Here is a 14829-nt window from a genome sequence, read left to right as displayed (position 1 = left end):
TTTTCTTTTTTTTCCTCTCCTCCTTAAGGGAAGAAGCGAGCATGGATTCCGGATGAGAAGGAGGCTTATATTGAAGTAGAAATCAAAGAAAGTTCTGGTGGCAAAGTCACTGTGGAAACCAAAGACAAGCAAGTAAGCAAAGTCTTCCCTTTTTCAAGGGCTGGTAAGAATGTGTGCTGGGGGGGATATGTGAGATGAGATCGTGTCTGAACCTAGCCGAGCTCTCCCTGATAACACTTGCACGCCCCGCGGTCGCTCGTCCCCCGAGGGCTGGCTGTGGTGTTTGTCACACTGCAGCGCGTCAGGACACATAGGCCAGTTCCTCTCCAAGCATGTCAACGGTTCAGCGTTCCYCCATCAGATGTTAGCTTTCAAAACTGATCTACCCTGTGAGATGGATCAAAGGGAGGTAGTCAGGCTTCCCCAGCACAAGTCCCAGCCGTGCCTCCCCCCAGCCGTAAGGAGGGCTGGTGAAGGAAGCGCCTACTCCAGAACAGCCCTTTGCAATGCTGAATGTGTGGCTAACTGTGAAGAGCAAAGCAAAAGGTAAGGATCCAATTCCTGCTCCTTTTAGCCTGGATTTACACCAGTGTAAGGCAGAGTGGTTCTGTTTGGAGAACAGGTTTCTAAGCAAAGAACGACTGTGCGGGAAGTGTGAGTGTGCCATTCGCTGCGGGCATGTGTGATCACCAGGATGATTAAGGACTTGTTCTTTGCCAAATCTAAAWGTGTTATTATGTGCCTCGGGCCAGATCCCAAACTCTGCTCTCCCTCTTTAGGTCCACTGGCTGGTCTCATTGCCCCAGCCAGGAATAACCTCCCAAAGYGAGCAGAGTTAGAGAGTAGGGTGGCTGGAGGCGAGACTAGTTACGTTTAGTGGTGTTACTGCAGCTTTCCAGCAGTGGATAGTGAGGCAAACAAGCAATGATCAGTTCTTATTTTTCAGGATAATACCTAGTACAAATAACCACAAATGAGCTTAATTAGTATTGATGTTTTCAGCTATGGGAGTCACATGCCTGTGAAATGCTATTGCAATGCACAGGCTTACACTGGTGTAAAACTGGAAAACAGAACAGGGTCTCCACSAGGCAATGAACAGTGGTTTTCACTATTTTTTCCCCATATCTGCCTTAACTAAGGGAAATAAATATAATTTTCTTTGAAAAAGTCAGGTTTTGAAAATACTTTGGTCTGAAATTGGGACAAAAATTGGAATTGTTTTTCCCTACACAAAATAAAATTTGTTTGCGGGAAGTCAGTTTAAAGAATTTACTTTGATTTTTAAGATGTTGTGGTTAAAATTCTGTTCTTTGGCTTCTGTRGATGAAAACAGTTTCCTAACCTTTTCTGCTGTTCTCTCATGAAACTATTTTTTTAAAACATCATGATTTTGCAAAATACAAAACTACAGCTACTTTCATTGGATTAGCGTTTCTAATGGAAGTAGTTTCAGCTAAAATAACCTCACCCTTAATCTCCCTTCCACTTTCTTGCTTTTAGCACCTAACACACATGGGTTTAATATTCACATGTAAAAAAATCTCTTTGAAATGTTTTACTTAAGCTTTATTAACAGGAGCATTTGCTAAATTGAATTTCTTCCATTCAGGCCAGATATGTAATGTGATAGTTTGCCAGCGCTTGGATTTACAGGATTAAATAAATCCAGTTATAAGTGATGGGGTACACACTTCAGCTGTTGGCCAAAAGRACCAGAAGTCTCTCTGAGCAATGTCAAGATAGCAGGGCTGCCCTTTGGTGGCTTCGGAGACTTTCAAAGACCCCAGGGTGAGGGCCGAGCTGTTTCCCGCACTGAGCATCCATCCCATGCTTCAAGCACTGGTGTCCGGGCAGCTCAACACTTTCCCCTCTGGCAGCAAGAAGGACTCTGTGGCCGTGGGGCAGGGACGTGTGCATGCAGGGGTGACGAGAGCTCGGGRTGTCCCAGAGGACAAGGCAAGGCAGAGGACCAGAAGGTCTCTGTAGAGGCTGGAGCCTGTCACCTTGCGGTCTGGGTGAATGTTGGGCATGGCTGACACGGCCCCTCCTGATGCTCCCTCCTCCCTCCTCCTGCAGACGCGGGTTGTCAAGGAGGACGAGCTGCAGCAGATGAACCCCCCTAAATTTGACATGATTGAAGACATGGCCATGCTGACGCATCTCAATGAGGCCTCCGTGCTGTACAACCTGAGGCGCCGCTACTCCCACTGGATGATCTACGTAAGCTGCCTGCTCTGGGGCACGTAACGCATGGGTTGCAGAGAAATGCTTGAGGTGCCCCCAGAGGGACCTGCCCGCAGTCGTGTGCGGGTTCACAGAAAGTCCATGTTGGTCCCCATGGCATCCCTGGCCATGGCCAACTCCCCAGGCATTGCCATATCCCTCTCTGTGAGGGATAGGGGAAGCCTCCTTGGAGGCAGGGGGGCACATCCTGGGCCACTCAGGGGCTGTGCACATGGCTCCGGGCATCCCTCAGCCATCTCCTTCCTTCCTTCAGACCTATTCGGGCCTGTTCTGTGTCACCATCAACCCGTACAAGTGGCTTCCTGTCTACACCGCTCCCGTGGTGGCAGCCTACAAGGGCAAGCGGAGGTCTGAGGCCCCCCCCCACATCTACTCCATTGCGGACAACGCCTACAACGACATGCTGCGCAGTAAGCTCCCTGCTGCCCTCCCGCCTGCCCCACAAGCCCGTCTACAAGGGATTAGGACCTGACTCTAGGGACAGTTTGGGGCCAAGTCCAGCCCAGAAAGCCTTCAGGATGCTGATTTGGGTCTGAGCTCAGGCAACTCTTAATCAACTCCAAAAAATGTAGCCCAGGAGATGAGGCAGGGCATTCCCCTTCCAAAAAGGCATGGGGCCAGTGTTCGTGTGATCCAGGTGCACTGTGTCACTGTKCCAAGGCAGGGGACAGGATTCAGCCCCCTGAGCCAGCAAAGCAGACTCCAAAGGGAAGAAACAGCTGGTGCATTTCCTGCTGCAGAAGTTTGGTAGGTGAGGACAGAGAGACGGTTTGCAAGGCTTCTGCCATGAGGCTGAAATCCCCAAGCAGGCTGGCGAGAAACACCTCGTGAAGGTGCCTGTAGCCATCCTGTCTGGGCCCCTCTCCCAGGGAGTTCATGCACCCAGAGCTGTGCTAGGTGTGGACGGGGGAGGCAGTAGATCGCCAGCCCAGGCAGAGAGGGGCCACATGAGAGAGGACCCTGCTCAGGGCGGGCTGTGGGCGATACTTGTCTTCCTCTGGGATGGTGGGTTTCAGCTGAACRTTTGCTCCTTCTCTTCCAGACCGCGAGAACCAGTCCATGCTCATCACGTAAGTGGCTCTTGCCCTCTCTGTGCCTCCAGTGCATGTTTGTTAGCCTAAGTTCCTGGGTACAAGCAGCCTTTGAGATCCCTGGTCCYTTATGCTCGCCTCCTTGAGGGGCCAGATTTGCCTGGTGATGAGTAACTGTCCCCTGAGGAGTGCCACCCAGCTGTGGCCCCCACCGCATTCCCTYGGCAGCTGTCCAGCCCACCCAGCCYGTCTTGCTAAGCTTCCCGTCGGCTGCGCCAGGTGACAAAGCCCCGCGAGGGCCTCAGAGCCCGGCTCCTCGGCACCCCCCGACAGCTGCGGGAGCCTGCCATGGGGCACCCCGTCCGCCAGCAGTAGCCCCTAGGCAAGGTGGCATCCGCAGGAGGAGCCCAGCCTGCCATCTTTCCCCAGGGAATCACAGCTGAGCGCTGGGGCAGGCATCTCCGCAGCTAGGCCACCACTCGGCCGAGGACCACGCTGGCTCCTCACTGCCCTGTGCTTGTGGGCAGAGGAAGGGGAGATGGAGGCCAAGGCCGGAGGGAGATGGTGCCTGTGGTCGGAGGGGCAATGGGGGAGGAGGAGAGAGGCCAGGGTGATGTGGGAGGAGGTAGGCCAGGTTAATTTCAAGTGACATATAGATAAGGGCTATATAAAGGACTCTAAAGGACCCTACACTGCTGCCAGGAGCCATGGACATTTTTAGCCTCAGCCATAGCCTAATTAGGTAACGCAGGGGCTGCGGAGAGATGCTTGGCTCCTGTCCTGCGGCGACTCCATTCCCCCAACTCCCCCCCGCTCTTTGTGATCTGGGATTACAATAGGAGAGCGGCTAACTATAGGGATGAGCTCACGGCGGCCTTCGGACTGCCCGCGCCAGGGGCCGCGCGCACCGGGCCGCCCCGCCGGCCCTGCTCGGCCTGCCAGCCGGCGCCCGCCGCGCTGCCGGGGCCCTGCGCGGAAGCGGCACGGGCCTGTGCGGGATCTGCCGCGCCGTCTCCAAGAACCCCCAACAAACTGGAGCGTGCCGAAACTATCCGAGCGCTAGCAGGAAAGGGCTGGTTTCTTGCTGAGCCGGGACAGCTGAAGCCCTGGGGTGAGGGCTGCATGCCCAGAGAGAGGCAAAGCTCGGCGCAGCCTTGCCGTGTGCGGGCACCTCCCGCGGCGCTTGGCCATATCTGCCCGTCTGCGGCCGGCAGCTGACTCCCTGCAGCCCCTCAGCGGAGGAAGGCGAAGCCCAGCCTTGCAGCGGGCTTGCTCTGGAGGACGTGGCTCTGCTGTAACGGGGTCTGTTCGGGGGCCCATGACAGCATGGCAGGGCCTCCTGCACAAGCTGCTGCTTGGGCTGGAGGGTGTTGGTAGTGCCGGCCTTTCCTGTCCCTCCGATACCTGCTTCTCCTACTTGGCAGTGTGAGTGGGGTGGCTGGGCAGCCTGGCAGGTTTGTGGAGTCTCTGTTTAAAGTTTTGCCTCTTCTTTGCCTCTTGTCTTTGATCTGTGTATTTCTGTTACTCTAAGCGGAGAATCTGGTGCTGGTAAGACTGTAAACACCAAGCGGGTCATTCAGTACTTTGCCATTGTCGCAGCCTTGGGCGACACACCGGGCAAGAAAGTAGTAAGCCCCTCTTTTGAAACAAATTCTTGTTGTTTTCTTCCTTTCTTTCCCCCCTCCCCTTCTTCTTTTTGCTTTTTTTTCTTCCCCCGACTTTTTGCATTTGGAAGCGTGTTTTGGTCTGACCCACCCAGGGCTTGGCTTTTCCCTGACTTTTGAACAAGCAAGGCTTGAAACTATTTTGCTCAGGGGGAAATGGATATTTTTAAGTGGCTGTTCAATCTGAGCAGCCCATAAGAGGTACTTAAGATGCCCCTCTTTATCTTCTCTTTCCCCTTCAACACTCCACAGAGGACCTTCTTAAGAAGCATTAAAGGAATGGAGCAAACCAGCCATTTCCCACCTTGTCTCTTTTAAGCCTTGCTTTTTATCCATTTCTCTTTCTTTTTTTTTTCTTTTGTTCATTTTGATCCTTTTCTACCCTTGTGCTTTTCTTGCTCTTGTTTTGATTCTTGCATTTCTTTGGTGCTGGTTATTTTTGAGCTGCCCTTGCAATTGCTTATTTCTTCTTGATACATTGAGGCTCCAGCCTGCTTTTTCCTTGTAGAAGCAAACTGGCTGCTTTAGGTATCAGACAAGCATTTCCTCGGCATTATTTTCCTTTCCTCTTCTTTGGGTTTGGATTTAACTGTTCTTGCTTTTTGGTGCATTTCTTCTTTTTCTTGAGCTAATCTATTTAACAACTTTTTGGCATATCTTAAAAAGTTTAATCCTTCCATCTTTTTTCTTGGACGGTTTTTGGCACTAAATGTTCATGTCCTGCTTTTCTGATCATGCTTCCTGTGGTTCTTGCCTGGCTTTTCTGGATTTCTAAAGACAATTTTCTTTCCTTTCTCTAGGCAACTCCTGCCACTAAAACTGGGGTAAGTGTTACAGGCTCCTGATCTTTACTGTTGAGGCAGAGTTCAGCTGCGCCACCAAGCTGTGACAGGGCAGTGGGAAATGCCCATGTGGGGCAACTCTCTTGGTTTTGGGAGTGAGAGTGGCCCCAGCACCTGGGCAGGGTTGCAGTTCTTTGCTTAGCTTTGTATTTCTCACCTTTCCGTAGGTTGAGACTTTGGGATCTCACCTCTTAGTGACTTTCCACCTTTCTGACTCCAGCTTCTCTTTTAAGGAATCATTACACTCAATTGCTTTAATGTCTAATTAATGCAGTGTTTGCCTGTGGGGTGCCTAGCTTGAATTGCATTGCTGTTGGGGTTGGCTCCTCCAAAGGGAAGGTGAGGCCTCCACTTTGGGGTCTTTGGGAGTCCCACTCAGCCTGGAGGCTCAGCAGAAGGTGGTGGCGCTGAGTGGCAAGGGCAGAGGCCTGTTTGCCATGGGCAGTGCTGCGCTCTGGCTGCAGAGATCAGGGTGCTAGTGATGCCTGGAAATCACCAGGTGCTGCACAGGCCTGAACTGACTCAGCCTACAGCCAGTGCCTTTCTCAGGGGTGAGAGAAGCAGAGGTAGACTCCAGTCAGGATACTCAAATTTAGCCTCTGCTTGAGGATATCTCCATCTGGGGGGTCCAGGTGAAGATTCCTTCCTCCTGTGTGCTCCATTAGCTTCAAAGGCAGGGGCAACAACTGAGTATTTCTGGAAATCCAGGAAAGATTGAGTCCCTAACTCAGCTAAGGGCTCTGCCATTTCAGCAGCTCTGTGGTATGTCCTTGGCTCTCAGTCCTTCCATCTGAACACTGGGGATGGCCTTTAGCTAATGCATGCAACCAGATGCATTCACTGCCCTGTTGGATGGGAAATGATCATTAATGCATGAGTCTCAGGCCACTTGGGCAAACAGTTACTAAGAGTGGGATAGCTGGGGGCTGATTTTGGGGGCTCTAGGGCAGCCCCTATGGGACCTAACAGAAAAAGCAWTTTTTGATCAGACTGAATTCAAAGATAACAGCTCAAAGGATATCTAGGTAGCAAAATACAGTGTGTTATTCACAGCTGCTCCCTCGCTCTTTTGACTGTCACATGCCTGGAGTTGTGGAGTTTGGGAGCAGTCGTGGCCCCACCTCTGAAATGACAGTGCAGCTCCCCAACATGCAGACAGGCAGGGCCCAGGTCTGATGGTCCCTACCTAGCAGGACAGYGCTATGGACTATAAGTCAGGGCTTGGGCACTCAAAGACCCTCTCATGAAAAATCCTGCATCCCATATCTTGCAGGTGCCTGTGCTACCAAACTCTCCTCCTGTTGTCAAATCCCACTGCCCTTCATGTGGCTTGGCATGAGTCTCTTGTGTCTCTCCTACAATTCTTCTCCTGCTTTGCCTATGTTACGTAGAGACTGTCTCTTTATCTTTGAACTATGCTAGYGAAACATGAATGGAAAAACAAGTTTGGAGGAGTGGGTAGTTTGAGGGTTTGTTCAAAAGATCTCCYGTGAGTTCAGCAGATCATGCCAGCTGGGATCTGTGATGTGTTCCTGGCACACTATAGCCTTGCTGTGTACTTTGTTGCTGTAGAGAGTCATAGATGAAGGCTGTTTTCTGGGTCTCTTCATTCATAATGTACTGTGATTCAAACAGTCCAAGGGCTGGGTTTAGTGGAAGAGAAAATGCCTGTCAGGGTCAGAGCCTGAAATGTTTCAGACTGCTACAGTGACAACATGCCCTTGCCTTCAGTTTCCAAATTGTGGCAGCCTAAGAAAGTGACTCGGGACTTCTTCGTGCGGAGTGTAGCCTGGATTTCGGGGGGGGGGGGGACAGTTTAAGCAAGGAGAAAGCCACAGAGAACATTGCTGCAAAACTCAGCTCTGTTGATCCCAGAACCCGTCTGCGTCCCCTATATGAGACAAGGAGATGCCTCAGCACCAGCAGGCTCTAAGGAGAGCAGGATGATGTGTGAAGGAGCGCCACTTTGTTTTCCTGCTGCATTAGTGACAGATCGCCTCTGGTGGGGTGGRAGCTGATGCACCCTTTGGTTTTGTTTTCCAGGGCACCCTTGAAGATCAAATCATTGAGGCAAACCCAGCTATGGAAGCTTTTGGCAATGCCAAAACCATAAGAAATGACAACTCCTCGCGTTTTGTGAGTATCTTAGCACAGCTAATGTGCAGCACTTACTTATGTAAACTGAAGACGTCATCTGTGGCATTCATGTGTTTGTGTGGTGTGGGCCCAAGGCATGTAGCAGGAGGCTAGCTTTTATACCTAGTGGGGATGAACTGTTGGGCCAGGCTTCCCCTGTTTAAATCAGTTCAGTAAATAGTGCACTGTTCAGAATGAATCACCCCCATGTCATAATCTGTGGCTGGAGARAAGTGGTCCTTTGCAGGACCAAATGGTGAGGGGGGCCAGTAACCACAGCCTGGAGCACTGGTGCTGGGAGGGACAGCTGTCCGGTCCCTGCCAATCCGAACCCTGAGTCTGCTCTGGGATGCTGAGCTCGTCAACCACAGGTGCCTTTGATATCCRTATTGTGTTTTGGAGGAAAAGAAGAAGCTCTTGGGCCTAAATTCTCAGGTTTCTAGGAACTGTTTAGCATTTTACCTGTCTAGACAAGCCCAGTGCTCACTTCCCTGTGAATRTTTCAGGGCAAGTTCATCCGGATCCATTTTGGCCCCTCAGGGAAGCTGGCCTCTGCAGATATCGACATCTGTGAGTAAACACATGCTAGCTGCAGGAGGAAAGAATTTGATCTTGCTATTTGTGCTGATGCTAGGTCGACTCCAGGGAAGAATGAGTCCCCTTCTAAGCCTTCTGCCCTATTTGCTTCTAGATCTTCTGGAAAAATCAAGAGTGATTTTCCAGCAACCCAAAGAGCGAAGCTACCATATCTACTACCAGATCCTCTCTGGGAAGAAACCAGAGCTGCAAGGTAAGGCGACCAAAGCTGCAGCACAACCTCTACAGTGTGGCTGCTTGAAAAAAGCCAGGAAGACCTGTTGTTAGCTTGGTGGTACTGCCTTTCAGGGGCACCGAACAACTTGGCTCACCATGGAGGCACTGCCCTCAAAGATTTTGCTGGCTGCGTAGAGTTGTAGGTTTGTAGGATAATTCAGGTTGAAAGAGGCTTCAGGAGGTCATTTAGTCCAGCTTCATTTATCCTAACAATTAAACTGAGAAGCCAAACTCGAACCTTTTCTGCGAGTGTCTGGGAGCAGAGAAGTGGTCACTCAGGGTCTGTCTGCAGGCTGTGAGTGCAATTTGCTAAGCTTCCATGCAGAGAGACTCCTTGGTATGTGGCTGGTACAGCACTAAGCTCGGCATGTGCAGGCTGGCTATTCACCTGTTTTGTGGTAGTGGATGTGTATTTCAGCCTGTCCTGATCCTTAAGCTCCTTCTGCTGCCCTAGCAAGATGACCTATTTCAAGTGAGCTTGAAAACAGCTGCACGGCTCACTCGCAGCAGTAACTCCGGCCTAGGCRTATACTGAACGTGTTCCCCGGGACAGTCTCAGCTGACCCTGGCTTTGCCCTCAGGCCACCTCTTGTGCTCTGAGCAGCCTTGCTCTCCAGGTGCCAGGTCACACACAGTGCACAGAAAACTTCTCCACACTGCAAGATGATGGCTGACACAATCCCCCAGGGTGGTCAGCCTCATGTCTGTAGGCTCTTGAGCTGGCTACTGGCTCCAAAACAGTACCTTATTAGGCAGGTCTGGAGAGTGATGCGGAGCAGTAATCTTATCTGATGGTCACAAGGGAATGGATGGCAACTTCTAAATCAGTCTGCAGCCAAGCCATGTCCCAAGATAGCAAGCTGGAGGCACAGTCACAGAAAAAATGGACCTTTGAGAGGGCCTGTCTGAGCGTGCAGAAACTGCCCTGCCAGTGGATGTCTCCTGGTTGAGGTCAACATAGTGTGTGATATCCCACCAGGGGTCATGCCCAGACAGCCATATCTCCTCCATTCTGACTGAAGTTGGGCAGGAAGTGATTTTTCCATCCTATGGTTTGGTTTGAGATTCCTAAACCTCCCATTCTGCTTTGGGACAAACCTGAGGACTTTGACTCAGAGACACCAGGGGATTTTAGAAGCCAGTGAATGTAGATGACAACAGACTAAGTGCCTGGGTAGAGCTAGGCAGATGTAGGGTTTGAGCTTAAAAGATGCTGCTCAGGAGAACTCCCATCCTGCTTGGGCAAAGTGGTCATGGTCTCAACAAAGTTTCAGTTCTAAGACTCTTCCAAATAGACCCCTTTAGTATTTCCTCTCAGCCACATCCTTTTGCAAGACAGAGCTGGAACAGGCAAACTGCAACCTGCCTTTGTGCTGTTGGGGACAGGGACCAGCCGCACTAGCCAAAGCAGTCAGCCCCTAGCCCTGAAGGGGAGGATACCCATGTCCACAAGAAGGGAATGGGCAGAACATCGCATTCTTCAGGCTACTGGAGACAATGCAAGCATGGGGCATTGGAAGGAAGCGCATTTAATGGGAAGCTAAAGGGGATTAAAAGGAGCTTTCATGCTTGTGTGCAGCCAGCACTGGCAGAGCCCAATGCAAGTGTCCTCTTAGGTTGGGCTCTCCTGGGGTTTTGAGGGCAATCTCCAAACATGATGTTGCAGCTACCAGCAGCCTCTCTATGGACAGTGCTGCTAGTGAGTACTGCAGAGATCTCTGCTGGCACAAGCCTTCCTTGGAGGACTGTGGGGCTACTTCTGGGTTCACAGGCAAAATCTGCACTTTGATGGCCCCAAAGGCTTTTGTTAGAGCCTTACTGTTTCATCTTTATCCAAAGTTACCTCTCTCCCCCAGCTTCTTCTCTGTCAGACTGATCTCACTCCCTGTATGTCTTCCCCACCATAGATATTCTGCTGCTCTCGCTCAACCCCTATGATTACCACTTCTGCTCTCAGGGTGTAACAACTGTGGACAACCTGGATGACGGCGAGGAACTCATGGCAACAGATGTATGTGCATTTCCTTCACACCACACAGCTAGAGATGAGGATTTAGGGGAGGGCTTGGTCTCAGAACCACTTTCTAGGCAGATGGGAGGATGTGTTCCGGCTCTTCTGTGTCCCTCTCCAAATTAGTTGTGAGTTTTCTCTGTTTTACTGCAGTCATTCAGCACACACTATGAGCCTGTAAGGACGAATGGAGTGTATCTGATCCCATCAACACCCCTTTCAAACAGAGAAGAGAGAACAAGCCCTGTGTTAGGAAGGGCTTGTAGCACATGCACACTTCCCTTATTATGAAGATGAGACACAGTCCTTCAGCTTCAGCTCAGAAAGCCTTCTGCTTGTCGCTGCTAGCCTTGTTCTTTTGCTTTCAAATTGGCCTTTGGGGAGCCGGACCCATATTTAAAATCCCATAGAGCCGGATTCCTCAGCTAGCTGCACACAGGGTAAAGCACCCTGTCCCATTCAGCCCACAGACCCACAGGATAGAGGGAGTCCCCTGTGGAGACAGTGAGAGCACCTACCCTCCCTTCTCATCTCAGAGGGATGACTTTGTTCCATCTGTACTACTTTGTCTCTCCTCAGCATGCCATGGACATCTTGGGCTTCAGCAATGATGAGAAATACGGCTCCTATAAAATAGTGGGYGCTATCATGCACTTTGGCAACATGAAGTTCAAGCAGAAGCAGCGGGAAGAGCAGGCAGAGGCTGACGGCACTGAAAGTGAGTTGGTCTCCATGCTGCCAGGTTCTCCCAAACTGGGCTGGGTGTGCAAATTGCTCCTAGAACTGTCTGTGATAACATCCCTGGCGTGGTCCATGAAGGTCAGTGGCCACAATCCCAAGCAGCCACACTGTCTTACCATCTGCTTTGGTTCACAAAGGGGCTTATGCAGGAGCAGGTATTTTGGGGGACAACATCTTCTGCAAGCACTAGGTGGTCTCATCTGCCTCACACTTGCCTCAGCAATATCACAGGCTGCCACAGAGCTGTGAATATGTACTGGGTAAACACAGAGAAGCCTGGCTCTGTGCTTTACCTTGTTCAGTGTTCTCCTGCCCTTCCTCACCTCTTCTCTAGCTCTTTGTTAGACCCCTACCACAGCATGTTGTCTGCAGGATAGGAGCCAGGCCTTGATCAGGGCTAAAAGCCCTTCTTGAGTCCCAGCCTCCTGAAGAACAGTTAGAGTTGGATACAATCACTGTCTAATACATTTCGTTGTTTGTTGCTTAGGAGAATCCTGTGCAAAACATARGTCTAAGAAAATAATCGGTCTGCAGAGAAAGCTGTTAAAAATCCAGAAAAGTCAAAACTCAGATATTTTCTACTGTTTTTGCACTGTCCCAGATGTCATGGAGCCAGCTTCAAAGACAGAGTGACTTTCCAGTATGACCCTTCCTATGGTCAGTGCACTGTGGCAGGGCAGGAGAGGGAGAGCTCTGTCCCTGTCACTTAACTGGAAGGTTAAGAAATGACTGTGCATTGCCTGAGACAGGGATCCAGCAAAAATGACTGCCTGAAACAGACCTTGTCATGTTCTTCTTCACATAAGAGTTCCCCTTCCCTAAGAAATGTCARCACAGGATTCAGTTGCTACCTAATAATTAAAGAGGACTTTGATCTAACAGAAGGGATTCACTTACAGAAGTGATTTTCTAGCTATGGTCTGCTCTTAAAAGTCTGTGAAAGACGAATAAGAAAATCATATCTTAGGATCAGTTCAAATTCACTGTATGTGAATGCACAGTATGAAGTCCACGCTTACACTGGAGAACAGGTAGAGCTCCTAAAATCAAGAAGACTGAAAACCATTTAAGCTACAACAGATCTGCTAAGACCATCTTCTTCAAACTGTAACTTCTTATGCAGGAAGTCCAGACTTTAAAAACCATGTACAGTATCTGAGTTAGGAAATCACATTTCAGACACTGGGAGCAACTTTGGAGCAGGTGAAACAACAGTAGAGTTAGTGTTGATCAGCAGAAAAGCTGGTAATCTTTTTTTCAGGACTTCCTTGCTGGATTCCTCATGCTTTGGTACTTTTTTACAGGTGCTGACAAAGCTGCCTACCTCATGGGAATCAGCTCAGCTGATCTCATCAAAGGTTTGCTCCATCCTCGTGTGAAAGTGGGCAATGAATATGTGACCAAAGGTCAGAATGTAGAACAAGTGAGTACCCTGGGATAAGAACTCCATGCTCAGATGGCTCTGTGACTCCTCTGTGGACAGGCTCTTTGTAAAATGTTTCCTGGACAGGATGCCTGGTGCTTCAGTTCATTCTCTTAGGTTTGGGAGTTGTCCCCAGAACACCATGAGAAGACATATTGGTGGTTACTTGCCTTTAGGAGCTGGGAAAGTTGGTGGCAGAGCTGGCAGATGATGTTGGACATTAACCAACACGGGAATATCAATTCAGTATCTTTGAAATTTTGGTTGGATCGAAAGCTAGAAAAGGTTCAGTTTCTATGGGTCTGCTTCAGACACAGCCACACTCTCATGAAGAATTCAGCTCTGGACAGTAGAAATCTCACCTAARTAACTGATCTTGTCGGAGGCTCAAACATAGCAAAAGTACTTTGTGTCGTATTTCAGCCATATCATTTAGGAATCCAGACTTTGTCTGAATAGTGCAAGCCAGTCCTGAAGTAAAATTCAAGAGGAACTTAGGGGCTGGAGTCTTATCCAAAGTCATTGTAATATAGGCTTCTACCAACCACAAAGCTTCTGAAAATAGCACTTTAGACTGAATCTGTATCCTAACACCTTGGAGACTGCCTAAGTGCAGGCCAGGGGCTCAAGAACATGCTTGCAAGCACGTGAAAACTAGTCTCCGTGTAAATACTGTAACTGCGAACCCTGGATTTCTCTAGCTTGCTATTTGTGTGCCMGTAGGAGCTCTTTCATGCATCCTGTAGCTCCTACGAAAGTAGAAGCATGAGTCCTATCATGACCTGCTCTGTAATTTTCTTTGACAGGTTGTTTACGCTGTGGGAGCCCTGGCTAAAGCCACCTATGATCGTATGTTCAAGTGGCTGGTGGCTCGGATCAACAAGACTCTAGACACCAAGCTGGCAAGACAGTTCTTCATTGGAGTACTGGACATTGCAGGCTTCGAGATTTTTGACGTGAGTTCTGCAGGTTCCCAGCAGTGAATAGAGGGGAATTGTAACTAGACACTTGAGTCCCTCAGTTCCTGACAGCTTTATCTCTTGCAAGAAACTACTGGCCTTGATAAGGAAAAGAGCTTATGCCTGAATTCATTTATCTGTAGTAAACATCTGCAGCTCACAAGGACTGTTCTAACACTCCTGTGGGCCAGTCTCCAGTGAGCTCCTGGCTGTCTACTCTGGAGACTCACCTCTGGAGCTCCACCTGCTGAAGCAGGTTTGTTTTGTTCTTGCAGTTCAACAGCTTTGAGCAGCTGTGCATCAATTTCACCAATGAGAAACTGCAGCAGTTCTTCAACCACCATATGTTTGTCCTGGAGCAAGAAGAGTACAAGAAAGAAGGCATCGAATGGGTCTTCATTGACTTCGGCCTGGACCTGCAGGCTTGCATCGACCTGATTGAGAAGGTAAAAATTTCTACCACTGGAGTGGAAGAAACTCACCTTTTTTGGAAAAAAAAATATACCTGTCAGGATACTGGAGAGGACCTCCTCTCCCTTGACAGTCTGAAAGACCTGCAAAGCCCCCCATGACTTGCAGACTTGGCCAGCTCTATTCTGACTGGCTGGAGGAATGCAGTGGTCCATGCGTCCTGGGGTACACCAGAGGAACAGTGATAGCTTGCCCCATGGCAGATGTCTCATGTCATTTCCCTCACCTGGGCCAGTAGCACAGAATCCCCCATTCTGGGATGGCACCTGGCAACACTGAGCTTATACCACCTTCTCCCTGCAGCCACTGGGAATCCTGTCCATCCTTGAAGAGGAGTGCATGTTCCCAAAAGCCTCCGACATGTCATTCAAAGCCAAGCTCTATGACAACCATATTGGAAAGTCACCTAACTTCCAGAAGCCCCGACCAGATAAAAAGAGGAAATATGAGGCCCACTTTGAGCTGGTGCAYTATGCTGGTGTGGTACGTCC

The 14829-nt window shown here is 49.9% G+C and overlaps 1 protein-coding gene across 2 annotated transcripts in view; it reads left to right on the top strand.

The window, feature by feature from the left end:
• Positions 1-14829, top strand: part of MYH7B (myosin heavy chain 7B) — a 31837-nt gene that overhangs the window by 1260 nt on the left and 15748 nt on the right. Inside the window, exons 2-16 of one of the 2 annotated variants that reach the window (XM_085313910.1) lie at positions 29-132; positions 2080-2223; positions 2501-2657; positions 3290-3317; positions 4810-4906; positions 5743-5766; positions 7828-7920; positions 8427-8490; positions 8612-8710; positions 10641-10744; positions 11324-11462; positions 12790-12908; positions 13715-13864; positions 14143-14313; positions 14642-14821. In XM_085313910.1, coding sequence (XP_085170036.1) covers positions 29-132; positions 2080-2223; positions 2501-2657; positions 3290-3317; positions 4810-4906; positions 5743-5766; positions 7828-7920; positions 8427-8490; positions 8612-8710; positions 10641-10744; positions 11324-11462; positions 12790-12908; positions 13715-13864; positions 14143-14313; positions 14642-14821 — 1673 coding nt within the window. Of the gene's footprint in view, positions 1-28; positions 133-2079; positions 2224-2500; positions 2658-3289; positions 3318-4809; positions 4907-5742; positions 5767-7827; positions 7921-8426; positions 8491-8611; positions 8711-10640; positions 10745-11323; positions 11463-12789; positions 12909-13714; positions 13865-14142; positions 14314-14641; positions 14822-14829 lie in introns of those variants that run through there. The other variant, XM_085313909.1, reaches the window with a different exon arrangement.

This window comes from Rhea americana, unplaced genomic scaffold (assembly GCF_003343005.1).
Source record: "Rhea americana isolate MKP2758 unplaced genomic scaffold, rheAme1 scaffold_4, whole genome shotgun sequence".
NCBI lineage: Eukaryota > Metazoa > Chordata > Aves > Rheiformes > Rheidae > Rhea > Rhea americana.
Note: the sequence above shows the minus strand (reverse complement) of the source record. Positions and strands in the feature narration are given on the sequence as shown.